Consider the following 18,219-nt stretch of genomic DNA (forward strand, 5'->3'; position numbering starts at 1 on the left):
TTAAATTTCCCCTGCAAAGCCACCGAATATCGGCGATATCCGCAGCTTAATACATTTACCCCCTGGTGTCAATATACACAGACAGAAAAAAGTTTGGCTCTCGAAATGACCAAAAACACATGTATATATAAACCTACATGTAAGTGCAAGAAAGAGATTGAATTTTATTATTATTAACATTTAATCATATAGTGCCAATATATTATGCAGTGAATGGTTATTCATTTACATCAATCTCTGCCGCAGATGAAACTTATGCTAACATAGGAAAAAACGTACAATTTCCACACACATAGTGACATAGTGGTTGGAATGGAATCCATGGCCCAAGGGCCGTGAGGAAGCAATACTAACCACAATGTCACCCACACATATACAGTATATCTATTGTATATTGCAACCATATGCTGTACACAATCTTTGATGTATTTCAGAGGAGCAATGAACAACTATTTAAGATAAGGTTAAATTATAATTTAATCTAATTTCGGCTCACGAAATGTTATTATTATTTTTTAATCTGTTATATCAGAGGACAGAGGCGTTTGTGAATACCGCCATTCCCAGAGCTACAACTGATTCATTGCAATGCACAATCACTGTGCCATGTCTAGTGCAATTATGGCTCTTGCCATTGGTCACTGATATAGCCCACATCTGATTGGATCAAGTGAAGCCTAGATCTAAACCACAGGCATATTACGTTTTATATGAAGATTTGCAAGTTACCCCATTTTGTTCACGTACAAATCATTAAACTTAGAACAATTACTGAACTACAGATTATTATTGCCAATATTTAGCATTGCTTACAAGAACTTCTAACTGGTCATAACATCTCCTCCTGGCAGATAGGCAGGTGTATGAAAGCACAATATGGAGAAACCAGTCTAGGAAGACCCAGGGACATTATATCCCCAACCTTCAATACTCACTAAGCATAGTAATGTCATTTTTTTGTATTTTGAACATATAGAAATACAGCTTAGGCCAATTACCATCTAGCATTACATGCTAGTTGGTAATGCTTTTATTAAGATTTATTTTAACATTAGTATGCTTGTAGACACATATTGGTTTGGAAGCTATTGGTTCCAGTGACCACATACCTACTGCTCTATGCCATACTTGACAACTCTCCCTGAATGTCAGGGAGACTCCCTGAAATAGGGGTGATCTCCCTCACTCCCTGAAGAGTCTGGCATTCTCCCTGATGCTGAGCCAGTACAAGACGTGGTTGGCTTCACCATCTGTGGCATGATGACACAGTTCAGAAATTGTGTCCTATGTCCATGTATTGATGCTTATGGAGGTGGCCATTTTCATGGAGACCAAGATTTAATCAAAGACTGACAGGTAAGACAACATGACTTCATTAACGGAGACAGAAATGTAAAAGACACTTCAGTCTCTAGAGATTCATTAGCTGCTTTTCTTTAACACATAGTTGCCTACTCTCAGGAATGTCCGGGAGACTCCCACATTTTTGGGAGACCTCCCGGGAGAGCAGGGCAACCTCCCGGTTCTCGCCCCCGCAATAGATAATTTGTCAAGCCCCGCCCACACACGCCCACCTCCCCCAGGATCTCCCTGAAGCCAACGAGGAAAAGTTGGCGAGTATGCTCTATGCACTCCCATTCACTGCAAATTAATGCAAAAGGGTCAATGGAGTGGTCTCCTTTTACTCCTCCTGGCTGCAGGTACAGGAATTTTGTTCTTAACACCAGTGGGTAAGCACTCTTATACGCAGAATAACACATCTAAAAATTAGCTTAATCATAGCCCCTCATATATATTATGTATGTCTACATGGCAGCAGCAGAGCTTATCTAGCTGGAGAGGACATCCCTGGGTCATGTGAGGGTCATGTGACTGGCTCACATTAAATCCTGAGACTCCCTTTTCCGCACGATAGAGTCTGCTGCTGCCATGCTTCTTGGCAAATTGCAATTTAGCCTGGGTTTTTTTTCATCTCCATTTATTTGGTCAATATAACAGCAGGATTAGATTAGCAACTTTGTAACAATTTGTTTTATGTAAGGAATTTTTTTTTATTTTGTTATGAGTTTTTAAGCCTGATCCATGATATGAGGGATTTCTCTGTAGACTGCATCTAGAAGGCAGTCCCCCCCCCCCCCCTTCCTGAGGGAACTCAGATTTCCTTTCTTTTGGTAGCAGATGCTTGTAATTTTCTCTGTCTCCTCACCCTCTTCCTATGTTCAGTCTAGAATAGTGATTCTTAACCCTATGCTTAGAAACCCTCAACTAGGCATGTTTTCCAGATCTTCTGTCAGGCACACAGGTGTATTGATTATTACTGTGGGTAACTGATAACATTCTGTGAACCACTGATCTAGAGTTACCAGCGAGTATTTAAGAAAATATTCTACAAAGGGTTTAATTTGCATAAATGGTGCTCTATAGAGTGTCAGAGTGCTTTGCTCACAACACATCTCCTCTGGAATGCAGTATGAGAAAACACGCAGATAAGAGAGTAGATTTATCGAACCTTCTTAAAAGGGAACATGGAGGTGTTGACCATAGCAACCAATCAGATTCTACCTATAATTTTCTACAATATTCTAGATAAATGATAGCTAGAGTCTGGTTGCTATGGGCAACACCTCTACTTTTCCTTTTTTAAAAGGTTTGATAAGTCTACCCCAGGAGTTACAATACTGACATGTTGTACCCTATGGCGTTTAGAAGGATGTGACTTGGATAAACTGCTAAAGTACTATAGTAGCCTTGGTGTATGTGGTACATCTTTCACATGCCTCAGGTGTTACACAGATGTCCATTGCTCAAAGCTACAGGGAAATGTTTTTTAAAATGCGTATATGTGATAGATAAGACCAGTATTATGCAAGGCTAAATAAAGTAGACCAATGCTGTATGTAACTTAGTGTAGTTTGTTGTTATGGTTGTTAAATAACCATGAAAGAGACACAATTAGCTGAAATGCCTCAGCCTGGGATGATCCCACTGTCTTGAAAGAAATAATTAAATAATCCAAAATGTGATTGGATAATAATATTATTCATATTTTCAAAAGTATCCATAATATACACATTGCTCTACATAAGAGTAGAGACAGCGATAAAACATTATGCATTGCACCGTACTGCATGGCCAGGATTTCTACATTTCAGAGTATTTTCCTAGCTAAGCTTTATAAGAAAATTGTCCTGCTTTATAGACAGAATGGGCTGTTGTTTACTCACAGAAGATAAAAAAAAGCCATATGCATGGCACAAATATGATGCTGTACAATATCTAAACAATTTGTTTTCAATGCATGGCTTTGTTTTGCTACATGGTGCAGTTATGTGAGCATTTTTTGAATGCTGAACAAACTCATATTAACAGTGACCTAGGTTTGTACAAGGAAAAGCAGGACAACAGTTTTCTCCATTACTCAGCTCTGTGTGACGCAGAAACACCCCACTGCAAAACAGATTAGATTTCATTGCCCTCCAGTGTAGATCAGTGGGTTAATCTGAGCAAAGAGGATGCTGGGAGAGATTTCTTGTTTGTTTTGTCTGAGTGACACTCCTGTTGTTGCCATAGTAGCATCTCCTCCCTATGTTGCTATGGAGACAGGATGTGCAAGGACCACATCTTCTCACAGGGACATAGATAATAAAGCAGACATGCACCTAAGGGTTGTGTTTTCCTACTGTGGAAGTCTCTGGAGAGTAAGAGTATGGGGTTATATCAGCATGTGCTCTATCTTGTGTACGCATGAATGAAAATTGTGGCATATAAATTAGTCTTTAATTACTGGAATGAAAGCAGGCAATCTGAATTGCACTGCTGGTGACAGATGTAAGATGTGATGTCACATGTGAGACCATTTTACAGCCTCATGCAACCCTTCACCAAAGCTGAAAAAAAAAACAGGGTGACTTCTGCTTGTAACAACATGTCTATCTATATACCCTGACAAACTGTGTACATATGTTTGTTGTTTCATGTGTAACTTGGGATTTATTTATCAAAATGGCAAACGCTATAAATCATGCAGATATGGGATTTCTTTTCAGGATTTCTGCCTATTTCTCAAAGCAACTCCACTATCTCTGACGCTAGCCTTTATCAGGGACCTCCTACGATGCTTCCATGGGTAAACCTATTGATCACGGACAGCAACAGTACAAGTCCTCAGATTATTGACGCCATCCAAGGATGTCGTTTGCTGTGGGGAGGGAAGTGGGAAGCAATGGAAATAATGCTTTATCATTAAGGTAAAGCATGTTCTCCTTTTTATAATAAAGTTTATTTATTTTTATTTTTTCTATTTAACATTTTTTTTCCAAACTTTTTTTTAAAATGGAATCTGGAACTGGAAGCCCTACTCATACATGCAGACAAGCTTCCTGCTCTAGCCTGGCAAATGGTGAGAATGCTCTTACCGCTGTCAGTCAGTGTCGCCAAGGCAGCTGAGCGAAGCGAGGTGACATTATTTTTTTTTTATAAACAGCCCTAAAAAAAAATTCTATTGCTGCTATACGCAGAAATAAATCTTGCTATCAGAGGGGATTTGATAAATAAACCTCACAATCTGGCACACTTACACAGTGTGGACTTGAATCATCTTCGGATGCAACCTGCACACAACTTGCGTTTAAAGAAACGAGCATGGAACTTAAGCACAGTTCCGATTGTAGATTGTTCTGATTCAAGTACAAGCGGATCTCAAGATATGCATCCGCAGAACTCTTATTGAAAAGAACATTTGTTCTCTGGGAAGTCCATGTCTTGCTTTTTCCTCCTGCCTCTTTGGAGGACCCTTGGTTGGGACAAGTGGGACAGCTGCTTCCTTTACAACTAGACTACACCTTTGTTTTACCTAGATGTTGGACATTTTGTGAGGAAGCACCATCTGGAGGGACTTAAACCAGACTTGTGGAAGCCAAAAACTGTCCACAAGCTCATCAGAGCTAAAGACATTATGGAGTCTGTTCCAGGGCTCCCTGCTGCAGCAACAACACACGTGTGGGAGAATGTGGCCTCTAAGAGACTGACTAATAGACACAAAGACATTGCATGGATGGGTATCCAGGGGGGTCTGCCTCTCAGGACATTCATGCACTCCCGGAACCTGTGCAGATATGTCTGTATCACCAGAAGGGAAACAGCACAGCGTATTTTTTGGGACTGCCCCACTGCATCGGCACTGTTGGATGCCTTGGAACATGAACTTAAGGACAGTGTGCCCAGAACTTGCCTTTCATGGATTATTTCCTGGGACCCACACCATTGGGGCAATCCAGGAGGCCTGATGCCTTATGAACTGCTTTAAGGACGCTATTTGGCTTGCCAGGAATCACCTCATCTTGAAAAGGGAGAAGATGACCATCCAGGAATGTCGCAGGCTGATCCACAGCCTACTAAGAGACTATAACACCATTGACAGTCCTGAGTAAGAGGAAGATGATTAATTTTCTGTCTCCCTTTTCTCCTTCTACCCCTATGTGTCTGTTTATTCAATAACACCTTGGGCATGTATCTCCCCCTTGCTTACCCCCTCCAACTTATTCCTCCGTCACTGTTTGAAGTTTTGTTGAATGTATTGCCTTAATTTATGCACCCTTCCCTATATTTGTGTCTGTCTCAATAAAGCTTCGATCTTCTGTGTACTGCTGTGAATCCATTTTGATAACACAGTACAATGTGACTGCAGATTTAGACCAAGACTGCCAGACCTATTATTTCTATTTCAGCAATGACAATTAGCAATGAAGCTCTCCTGAATGTCACTGAAGACTTTGAAGAACACTGCTACCTCTCCTTTTTCGTTTATACCTATGACGCTGCCCAACTGCACTAGAGACTGTCAAGAACTGTACTACCCCTTCTGTGTCCCTCTGTGAAATGGCGCTGGATCGCCGTGGAGGGCGGTACTTATGGAATCCAAAACTCACGAGATCCGATGACGTATCGATGACGTTTGGCCTCGGTTTCAATTCCGAGGGCGCACAAAAGCACCGAGCTGGCTTGGCTCGGTACTCGGATCTGCTAAGTTCGGGTGTGTTTGGTTCTCTGGGAACCGAGCCTGAGCATCTCTGCTTATATTATTAACAGATTACATAAATTAAATAGATTTTAGTTCTTTTGCAAATGTACAGTATATTCCCCATAGATATTGGATGTATCCTGCATTGTCTTGAGTAGTAGAGTAAAGCAGAGCTACACCCGAATTTATCAGTGTACGTATATTCAGATCCGTTGAATTTGGGAATATGGAGAGACGATTTACGTGCGTTTTAAAACAAACGCACGTTGTGCTCAGTATGCAAGCATTGATGAGTCACTGACCCAAACCGAACCCCAGAAACTGCTGTATATGTATGTGTACTCAAGATGTTTTGTACTTCGAACATGACCACCATAGAAGACTGCACTGTATTGGTTGGTCTGTCTCCAGCACTTGTACAGCAGACCATGTAATAACTAAAGATAATTTTCCTTCCCCTTACATATATTACCAGGGCCAAATTTACAGACATTATGGAATCAGAATGATTCAACAGAAAATATTTTGTAAAGCAGAAAAACAACTCTAACGATTGTACTCAATTATTATGACTAAAAAGCAGACAATAATTGATTACATAAATATACACCCCTTCTGCTAGGATACAGTTCAATAAACCCTGGCGCAATCGGTCATCTTCAGAGGTCACATAATTAATTGATTAGGCCTCCTGTGTACAATCAAAGCATTTCAATCAATGTCAGAATAAGTACATTCTCTCTGTCATAGGTTCCACAGTTAGTTAATGCATTTCAAAACAAGAACTTTGTCACACAGATCGAAGAACAGTCAAAGGAAATCCAAAAGAGGTTATTGAAAAGCACCAATCAGTTAAAGGATAAAAATTTCACTTTTAATATCACTCAGTCACTAATGAGTCCATGACAAACAAACTGAGAAAATATGGCACATGGTACATCATCCAAAGGACACTATTTTTACCTTAAACAATTTTGTAGCTGCAGGGATTGAAAAACTTGTTAAAATAGAGGGCAAAGTGGATTTTTCAAGATATAGACAAATCTTGGAAGAATATTTGATTGGACTTGGGAGATTTATATACCAGCATTACACTGGCCCAGGGCATTCAGCAAAACCACATTGGAGTGGTTTAGGAGTTAAATACAAAACAATGTCCCTGAAGGGTCAAGTCAAAGCCTAGAACTTAAGCCCACTAAGTATCTCTAGAAAATATGAAAATTGATATTCATTAACGATCCCCATCCTTCCTGATGAAACACAAGCAAAATTGCACAGAAGAATGGATGACAACTACAGTTTGCAGATGTGCAATGCTGAAAAGATTTACACAAATAGACTCGAGGCTGTAAATGCGGCTAAATATGATGAATAGCTATGTAGTCAGTTAATGTCTATTTTGTAATTCTTTCTGATAATCTTTATTAAATTTAAATTTGGTATTACAAAGTATTATATGTTTGTCAGTAAGAATTACCAAATATATCCATGTTGCCTCCATGATGTAAGGAAATAGACTGAAACAATTCCAAATAGGGTGATTGTTATTTATAGCTCCTGTGTATCACTGTAGCCTGTAGGCACACAACGTTTTGTACACCATCCACGTCCTCTCCTCAGTTAAATCCGCTCCCCACAGAAAGTAATTCCACCAACTTCTGTTAAAAGCACTCAGTTGAACTTGTTTATTTCTTCAGTTGATTTTGTTCTCTGATGAAAGAAAAACTTGGGGACACATTGGGCCTGGTTCATCAAGTATCTGCCAATTTTGTGTGCATCGCCCGTAGAACCACTCTGCGTACGCCAAGTTCTAGACCATGCGTCGGTAAGCGCAGCCACGTCCGTTACGTCTTCGAGCGAATCACTTACTACACTTACTAAAGCCTATGATCTCAGGGAGGGAAGAGGGCAAGGAAGGGATGTTTGCCCGTAGTTTATGTACAGCCATGTCCGAATCAAGATTTGGGCATCATAAAAGTTACTTGTTATTCTGATGTATCTCTTGCTCCAGCTACAGGGCTAGTCTAAGTCCTACCCATCATATTAGCTATAATGTAGCAAGAACCTTTAATTATCTTCATATATTTAAAGGGACTCTAACCTCAAAAACAAAATTGTGGGTATGGAGGGGTGCAAATCCCAACCCCACTACTAGTATAAGAGAGCCAGCTTGCTACTTTTCATGCTTATTTTCCGTGAAGAGCACTGCAAGCAGTCCATAGCATTTCAGCAGAGCCCCACAGCTCCAAGAGTCTGCCCTCCGATTCATGTTATAGGGAAGTTCTGACGGGACCCCTCCATTTTTTATACATGGGGGTGCAGGATTGTTCCACAACAACCTCTTGAAGCTCATCATTATTTTTTTGTTATAATTTTTTATTTTGCATGGTCATTAGAGGATACAAGCCAAACAACAGTGGAATAGAGATATAAAAAGGTGAAGGATACAAACCACATTTGGTAAACATCACATGGTATCGGAGATCCATATAATAATAGTGTGAATGACGGGTTCAGAAGTCAGCATAGCGGGTATCGACTGGTGTGACCAATTTTAGCTAATTATTATTTTGAGATTAGTGTTCCTTTAACTGAGCCTAGGAAGATGTCTCTGTTATTTACTAATAAAGGCTAAGAGCAAACTTAGGGAACTGCTATATATTACCCTGATATATATCTCATAATTTCTGATCTTCTTGGACCTGGCCGTGCCCTAATGATATCATGGTCCACCCCTAATTATGTCACACCTATCATTATACCACATCATCAAGCTATTGTATTTGACAATGACAGGCAGAACATCCCTAACATTTTAGTTAATCATGGCTGTGGTTACTCTGTGGTGTGAGACTGAAAAATGATTATGCCCAGTGTCTTGCCATATTGCAGAGGTGGTTGATTTTATTCAGTAGGCAGTCTCGGTGGCAACACTTTGCACCACCTGATGGGAGGAGCTGGGTATTGCAGTATTTCTTTTTGCGTTTGAGATAAGCGCATGAATGATTCTCATAATGCAGCCACATGCAAAACGAAGCTTTAGTCTTATGTGACATGAATATTGAATATGATTCAAAGGGTGGAAAGGAACATTTAGGTCAGTATCATATACTTAGTGGGGCTGCAGAGAGTATTTCTCCATTTAATTTCATGCCTTAGAAATATTGGAAACATTTCTCATGTTTAATTAAAGACACAAATGAGGTTAAACCAAGCTGTATTTTAGGAAGGAAAAAACTGAAAAATTTAAATTAGGGGTTGCCTAACGTGGTAGTATGACAAAAATGTTACTTTTAACACCATGAACATTTCCAACTAAACCTACAAAAGTCACATGGGAGAGTACCAAAGACTGGGATGATGACATTCTATGGGCTTTTTGTTATACACAAGGTGGACAATTAGGTGCATTTGGGGCAGGGCTTTTATTGCGTTTTTTATTTAGGATCAGTTTGCTTTCTATAATCTATATTCACCTTGTTCTCTTTTGAAGATATTTAGGGGTAGATTCAATCAGCCACGCTGTTCGTTAGAACCACATGCTCGTGCATTATTACTTTCAATACGGTAATTTCTCTGTGAGCAAAAATCAGTTGAGAAATTACCGTAGTAATGGTAATAATGCGCAATCGTTACCATAGTAACGGTAACAATACGCGTTGTTCTAAAGAACTACGCGGCTAATTGAATCTACCCCTTACTGTGTTTTCTATAGTGTAGGACACCTTGACACATTATCCTAACCCCATACTTTTCACGTGTTATCTTTTGGTGCTATGCAATGCATACATGTACTGAAATGTCACTATTCCTAAAATATGCTAAACTGCGTTACAAAATAACCCTTAACTATTTAGTGTCTTTTGTGTTTCTGGTTTTCTGAGCTTTCGGGTTTCTGGATAACAAATTCCACACCTGCACCTAATTATTGGTTTTAAATTAAAACTCTAGTCAAACAGTGTGAGAGCTAGGCCATTACTGTAGTTAATAATCTGATAAGGATGAAAGTTGGGCGCCTATTTACGAAACATTACTGAATTTTGCCTTAAATCCTGCCAAAACGGCTGTTTCCGCAGTTTTAGTATAGAGGCCATATCCTCTATGGGAACTGCGGTCTTGTCCAATGTAACAAGCTCTGAAAAGTTTTACATGTGCAGAGAGTAATCGGGGACTGAATGCGGAAATACATTCGCAGAGACAGCTCCTTGTCAGAGCAGCTCTCTTGGCTTCAGTCAATTAATAAATTGCCCCGTTACTACATCTCGTATCACTTCGAATAGCATCATCATCATCATCAGTTATTTATATAGCACCACTAATTCCGCAGCGCTGTACACAGAACTCACTCACATCAGTCCCTACCCCTTTGGAACTTACACTCTAAATTCCCTAACATGCACACACACAGACAGAGAGACTAGGGTCAAATTGTTAGCAGCCAATTGACCTACTAGTATGTCTTTGGAGTGTGGGAGGAAACCGGAGCACCCGGAGGAAACCCACACAAACACAGGGAGAGCATACAAACTCCCCACAGATAAGACCATGGTTGGGAATCGAACTCATGACCCCAGTGCTGTGTATCAGAAGTGCTAACCACTCAGCCACCATGCAGCGATAAAATATGTTAGCTAACGTGTAAAATTTGCGTAGGGTCTTAAATTGACCCCTTGGAGAGGAAATTTTTTAGAGGTGGAGCATTATATTGTTTTATTTCTGCTAACCTCTTTTGCTGCTGCAGTGTTTCACTGTACTCTCTGCCACTGGATCTCAGGGCCCTGGAAGGGAGGAGGTCTCCCTACTTTATGATTACTGTAGCTATATTTGCATACAGTGCATACATTTAGCTCTGCTATAAGAGAGAAACAAAGAATTTTTTTTTACACTAGTTTTAAATCGATCAAAATCTCCATAAAAATTTGAATACATTGTGCAAATTCTGTAATCTACCAAACAGTTTTTCTTTCAAAACCAAGAAAATTGTGATGATTTTAATCAATTTTGTACCATTCTTTTCAATGGGACTTTGTACTTTACAGCACAAAATTGCAGCCCCCATTCATAGAGGCACCAGTCTGATTGCGAATGGGGGGTGGCGCATACTTACAAATTATTTATTTTTATATTAGTGGATCTTTTCCCATTCATTTCAATATTGTTTCCAGTGTGTGCTACATATACAAGTCCCATTGAAGTGAATGGGCCATTGCAATGAATAGGTAAAAGCTCCGTTTGTCATCTCACTGGTTTTAAGGTAAAGGGCAGAAACTAGCGAGTTTAGTTTTGGTGATTTCAGTGGTGCTTTACTAAATCATTTTTAATAGATCTGTTCTTTGCCACGTCTGGTGATTTGTTTAAAGGTTTGTAAATATAGTGTCTTCTGTGGCACTTTCCCTTTAATAGATTTGGTGATTTGAAAACTTGAAAACCCAAAAGGCAAGTCTGGACTGCCTCAATGCTTTGCTCTGTGATTGATCTTGTAAAGAGGTAGACAAATGGTGGGATTCTAGCTGACACTGTGCCAACCTGATTTCATGTGATATGCTCTGTCTATCACATCCAGAACACATGGATGGAGTGGTATGTATGTTTTCCATGCAAGCTGTGGCTAGATGCTAAGCATTTCAGCCTGGAAAAGCCTCCCAGTTGCTCACAGCCTGTCATTAACAGCCATGTGTGCCCCACTGCTGCCAAGTGGTACAGCTATCTTCAGTGGGGTGTCATTTACTCAATCCAAGCACACAAGTGGGGCCTCTTTTCCAATGAGGAGCTAATGTACCATCATCATCATCATCATCATTTATTTATATAAATATTTACCACAATATTTATATTGCAAACTACAAATTCTACTCAGTACTTTGGAAAACATTAGTAAACTTTCAATTTAATAACATACCTTCCAACATGTCTGTCCCCCTGCAGGGGGCAGGAGGCATGGCCATGGCTCTACAGGGGTGTGGCCACACCCCAGAGGTTTGCCTAGTGCTGTAAAGTGCTAGACTGTCCTTTACATACCTCCCTTCCCCTAACATTACCAACTGCGGGACAAACATGTCCCTGAACGGGACAGCAGGACGGAGCCCTAAAATTGGGAGATATGGCAGTGGTTCAACCAGGCTTTGTCCCCATTGCAGTTCTATACAAGGCACAATTGGTGCACTATAGCATTTGAGGAAATGAATGACCTGGCAGGCTGTGATCAAAACGAGCACATCAGTGTAAAAGGTGACCCACCAATCTGTGTTTTCTGGCTCTAAATGACCCCTGGTGTCTAGTTGTAGTTGATAATACAGGTAAATGTGTGATTAGCGACCAGTGGAAAAGGCAGTCACTGTGCTCAGGCCTTTGAAAAAACATGTGAGAGTGTGAGAAAATAATTACAAATGTTTGCAGTCAATGTTTAAAGATAAGGCCTTAGAGAAGTGACTGAAAGAAATAACAAACACTGCACATGATATGTAGGGCACTAGTATCAAATCTGCAGAATTTACAGTATATATATACTCACTGCCAATATTTATGATGTAGCTACTGCAGTCTATCTGGCTGCTGGCAGCGTTGCCAACTCATCTATTTAACACTTGATACATATATATTGTACAGAATTGTTGACTGATTGGAATTACTTGGTTTAAATTAGCCACAGAATTAGTATAATTTACATGTGTCCGTAATTACTGGGATTAATTGCAAGCCTGGATGAAGATGTCCAGAGTACTCTGGACCAGCAGCATGTAGGCCAGCAGTCTGACCCTTCCTCCACTGGACACTGCATTAGAGGAAGAACTGCTGGCCGGGGCGGATTGGGAGAGCAGTGTAAATCAGGACATACCTCTCAACTGTTTCAAAATTGGGAGTGTCCCGCCAGAATAAGGACGGTTGACAGACTGTGTTGCTCTTTCCTTCCTGTTCTTGTAGCTGTGACAATTTGCCTCTATTAGTGTCTCAAGCTCTGCTGCTGCTTGGCTGGATCCTGGAATTCTGGGGCCTCTCCCCCCCAAACAGCAGTAAACATTTACTCAATTGCAGCCATATTTAATAAATAGGCACTTACAATACATCAATAGTCCCCATCAACAATCACATGACATTAACAGCTACCACAATTACTAAAAAGACCACAAATTAAATAGCTCCTATGTGCTGATACATTAGATGAATAGCCCTCAAATTACATTAATTATTCTCACCAATTTCTATGAATTGACCTCACATTACATTAGTAGCCTCTATCAAGCCTACATTACATTAATTGTCTTCCCTACACACACAGGAGGTGCCCCAAACAAAGAGGAACAGAAGGAGAAGAGAAGAATAAAGTAAGAAGCCATAGGGGAGGGATTGGAAGAAACAGGAGGAAAGGGAAAGCTACAAATGAAGGAGGGAAGAAGTGGCCTGCAAGCACACACTACTGTGTAGTACACATGTACCTGGTAGCTGAGAGGCAGGTAGAGGATCCTGCCCGGCCTCTCCGATTGTGTTTTAAACACAATTGAGGCCACTAAGCGCAACCATGCAGTGTGTGGCCACACAGCTACTGGGTAGTATCAGAGTAGTGAGAGGTCTCCACACTTTGATTGGTCAATGAATGGAACTATCCACCAATCAGAGATCAGTGGAGGGCAATACTTAGCTAAGTCGCCTCCCTCCCCCCCATTAAGAAAAATTTGAGATCCGACCCTGCCTGTACTGTATTAGTAATATCATCTCAAAAAGGATGAGTATGGGGCAAGCTTTTATTGTGTGGCGCTATATATATATATACATGTGTGTGTATATGTATATATATATATATATATATATATATATATATATATATATATATATATATATATATATATACACACACATCTTTGTATACAAACAAGTGGCTGTATAATTAATAATTACTGTAAATAAAATGCAAGTAAAATTTTTTATAAGGACTGTACACATTGTGAGCATTCAACAAATTTACAACAGCCAATTCATAACACTATTTGTATGCTTTTATGCAACATGTAAGTGTGTGTCTGTCTCTGTTACATAATACACCTAACTGTGCATTTCTGTATATAACTAAAGGTTATGTTTATACACGGAACAAATTTGTATGGCGCAGTGTATGCGTAGCAATATGCTGCATGGCTGAAGGAAGTTTATGTACCTCCAGGAAACAACAAATATATCTAAATAAATAATAGCTTCAAGATATTCCATTTAAGAAAATGTAAGAACTGTAATTTCTATATGACCCTTCTACATGCACAGAGGGACATAGGCACACAGAGATATAAGCAGACAGAGAGCTATATTCAGAGGCATTATCAAGAGAGAAATGAGAAATGAGGCAGAGGACACAAAATTAGTGTGAAGGTTAAATTTAGGAAGGATACTGTTGATGACAGATTGGAGGAGACAGAGTGAAATATGTCAGAAAGCAAGGTTTGCAGAATGGTGTTGGGAGAGGACTTAAGCTGACATTGAGATGGACAATATATATCTGTATGGAGTGGTATTTGTCTATCACTGACCTGTGAAATAAATCCTTGCAAAGTCTCTCCACCTGCATCTCTGCTGCTGTGTTCCACTTCTTCCCATGCCCTAGCTGTCTGTATCACATCAGTGATGTCCTGAGTCAGGGATAAGATAAGAGCACGCCTCCTTCCTGCACCTTGTCCTACAACTAGTAGCATGCAGTTCTATCTGCATTACTATCTGCAGGATGCAGCAGTGATACAGTCAGGCAAGGCTTATAGGCATCCATGTCTGATCTGAGAGTAAAATGCTCTGTACTGTTTACTATGTGTATTTCCAAATCAATCTGGATATGGGTTCTATTTGGTATAGTTGCACTAAAATATCACATTAAAAGATTAACCACATCCAGGTCCAATGTTAATGTTTGCTGTGATGTCATTTCAGTTTTAACTTTTTCACAACCCTGTGCTAGTGCAGCAAGAGGAATAAAACAGATAATAAATTTATATCAAAGTCCCTCATCATTTAAGATTTTAGTGACATTATACTGATTGTCTCCTTACCCACAATAATTAAATAGGTGGTAATATACTATCTATTGTAAATTTTAACAATATCAGGGTAAGGATTACCTACAGCGCAGGCAATGCACCTGAATCGGATCTATGAAGGTGGAGAGGACCCATTTTGAGTTTTTTATTAAATAAATATTATGTTTCATCTGTCACTCTGCCAACCAGAACACCACTTTACCTTCCCTCCTTTACCCTGGCCACACCAAGCAAACCAGTGCGGTTGTTCAGGCTAATCAGAGCAGCCACATGTAGCATAGATAGTAGAGCTGGGGAGGAAAGCCAATGATTTTGAGCTTCCAAATGTGTAACTACCCATGAGATCAGGTCTATAATATGGACCTTATATCATTCACCAGTTGTTATGGCTCGCGGCTATTGATATAAACTTGCAGGACAGGAGACAGAGGTCTTCATCTATAACAGCCACCTTTCCTGTAGAGGTTTATGTGCTCACAGGTACTTGGATACCCCCAGGTCTTAAGCTCTTCCGTAGTGGAAGCTTATATGCAATATCACAGCTGGTAAATAGGAGGCGGTAGCCAAGACAGGAGCGGATAGCCAGAGGCAGGCCGAGGTCAGGGGTCCGTAGCAGGCAGAGAGGTCAGAAACAGGTCAAAGGAACAGCGCTGGCAGCGAGCAGGGAGTTCCAAGGTACAAGCCAAAGGGCAGGGCAATCAGAAACACAAGCAAAGTCCAGAAACAGACAAAGGTTCACAATAGAGGTCCAACAGAAGTTTAGCAGAGTATCCACAGGAATAACAAGGATAGTCACAGTGCAGGCCAGCAACATATGCAGGGCACAGGACGCTATAACCGGCAGGAAGACTTAAGCCCTCTCTGCCTTAAATAGAAGAACTGGACAATCAGGAGTTGGGGCTTAATGTCATAATAATTAGCCCCCCTAAATACGCACGTGCCCGGCTGCCACAGATGCAGGGACACGGCGCTGACTGGGAAAGCGTCCTGACTGTTGCCCTGGCAATGGCCCAGGATGGTGCTCCTGGAAGTGACGTCCCGGCTGTTGTCATGACAGCCAGGACACCGGTGAGAGCGGGTGGAGGCGAGCCACCGCTCGCAACACCAGTGCACATTTGTGATTTAACTCCCAGCACTCTGATTGACCTGAACTTTTATTATAGTGTTTTTATAGAGCACCACCATATTGCACAGCGATGTGCAGAGAATATTTAATCATTTATATTGGTCCCTTTCCCATTGGAGCTTGCAATTCTAAATTGTCAGCCACACAAACAAGTATAGCTGCAAAACTTGTTGAAAAATCTTCCCCATGTGAAACTAGAATCTTATCACCGGCAGGGGGATCACCAGCAGAGGAATGTGATCACCATTAGCAATAGGGCTCTTCACCCTTTGACAAATCTGCCCTAAATGTCCTGATTTCCATGGGTCTGAAGTTTATAGTTTGTAATTGTGAGTTTGGTGGTGTGATTAGTTGTTTATAGTAAGTTATATTTTATTGTCATTTTGTATCCAAAAAATCTTCTGAATTGTATATGCATGCAGTTACCGCAAGATTGTATCTGTCCACACTGAGTCCCTCTTTCCAGTGCTATATATTGAAAATAACAATGTTATTCCACATTTGTATACCCTAATGAGTTATTACAATTACTAGACATATACAGGAAATATGTAAATCCAAATGTACCAAGTTTAATAATACATGAGGTCAACTTGTTTTTCACTAACCTTCTGCTAATATTTGCAGGGCTCATGGAGGCTGCTTTGATTTTCCTCTGCTCTGCCTTGGTACCAGTACTAGGTAAGCACAACCAGCATTGCATGTATCTATCCAATTCATTAACACAAAATGATGTCATAGAAAGCACATTTGTTCTTGTAAAAGTTACCACTGACAGATTCGCCAATTTTTTTTAACTTCCACTGGTTGCATATCAGTCACTAGAATATCCATTCTCCAGAGTAGTGTAGCAGAATTGAATCTCAAAGATTGGATCACCAGAAATGTACATCTCGGTAAAACAGCCTGTTCCTCCACAAAATTCGATTAACACAAACTCCTTCTGCAACTTTGCTCATCTCTAGGGATAGATACTTTATATGACAAATAACACCACAGTGTGTAGTTTGCTGTAACAGGAGACTGCACTTAGGTGATTGCTCAACGCTTCCTTTTGACTCTTCAATCATTTCACTACTCTCTTCTGGGCCTCATTAAAAGTTTCACATAACTGTATTTGTGTGTTGTAGCTTTGCATTTTGTGTAAAAGTTGTTGCGCATTGGTACAACAGGTGCACCTATGGCCCCTTGCACTTAGAAAGGCAGATCAGGGGTGTTTACGTGCAAGTGCAGTACAGAAATTACAGGCGCAAGTTAACCGCACCCCTCTGAAAAACATCTATTTTAGGATACACAAATATTTACAAACACCTTTAAGAACAATTACCTTGGTGCATACGCTATGTGCAAATCTATGGGTTGATGACTACCGTATTTGGTACTCCAAGGCATCTACTCACTGTATGTTAGGTTGTATGTATCTGAGGTTGCCTTTGGTAGAAAGTATGCTATCAAACTCCTTACCTGTAAAGGCCACCAGGATAGTTTTACCTTGTTGACTTCAGTAGTATATGCTCTCAGATCCTGGAAATATACTTGATGGACACATTTGAGAGGATTTATTCTATATTGGAACCTAATCTAAAGACATGACATCAATATCTGGCTGAAAATCTCTGATGGGGTTTCAACAGACACATATCTTCTGATAAGGCCGATAGTTTGCTTCATGGGAAGCTAAATCTTTACGACCCTGTATTGATTACCAGACTCAAAAAGTTGGATCTCAAAACCACAGAGTCCAAGTGGGTGATGAATCAAGGACAGCTTGTCGCACCCATTACCTCCACTATGAATGCATCTAATCACTACATAATAATTTCCGTGGATTATAACATTACTTTTTATCAGAACCTCCAGAAACATTGCCTGCACATCCAGACAGTTCAGAGTTGCCTCTGAAAGAATAATTTCTTTGCCAAATTTGAGAAATGGACTGTTGAAGTCACTTCCATTGACATATGGGACATGTCATCTTCCCTAAGAGACTCCAGGCATATTCTGCTAAGACTACAGCAATCAGAGACTGGTCAGTCACTTGGTATATGAAGGCAGTGTAA

General features: G+C 40.3%; 1 protein-coding gene and 1 long non-coding RNA gene across 4 annotated transcripts in view; one reads left to right on the top strand and one right to left on the bottom strand.

Annotated features, from left to right (window-relative positions):
• LOC142106760 (uncharacterized) overlaps positions 1–14,759 on the bottom strand; it is a 48,642-nt gene extending 33,883 nt beyond the window's left edge. For both annotated transcript variants that reach the window (XR_012679780.1, XR_012679779.1), the window contains exon 1: positions 14,536–14,759. This is a non-coding gene — a long non-coding RNA (uncharacterized LOC142106760). The remainder of the gene's footprint in view (positions 1–14,535) is intronic.
• Positions 1–18,219, top strand: part of LOC142106758 (FXYD domain-containing ion transport regulator 6-like) — a 99,906-nt gene that overhangs the window by 51,032 nt on the left and 30,655 nt on the right. For both annotated transcript variants that reach the window (XM_075189760.1, XM_075189761.1), the window contains one exon: positions 16,787–16,840. In XM_075189760.1, coding sequence (XP_075045861.1) covers positions 16,787–16,840 — 54 coding nt within the window. The remainder of the gene's footprint in view (positions 1–16,786; positions 16,841–18,219) is intronic.

This window comes from Mixophyes fleayi, chromosome 11 (assembly GCF_038048845.1).
Source record: "Mixophyes fleayi isolate aMixFle1 chromosome 11, aMixFle1.hap1, whole genome shotgun sequence".
Classification (NCBI taxonomy): domain Eukaryota; kingdom Metazoa; phylum Chordata; class Amphibia; order Anura; family Limnodynastidae; genus Mixophyes; species Mixophyes fleayi.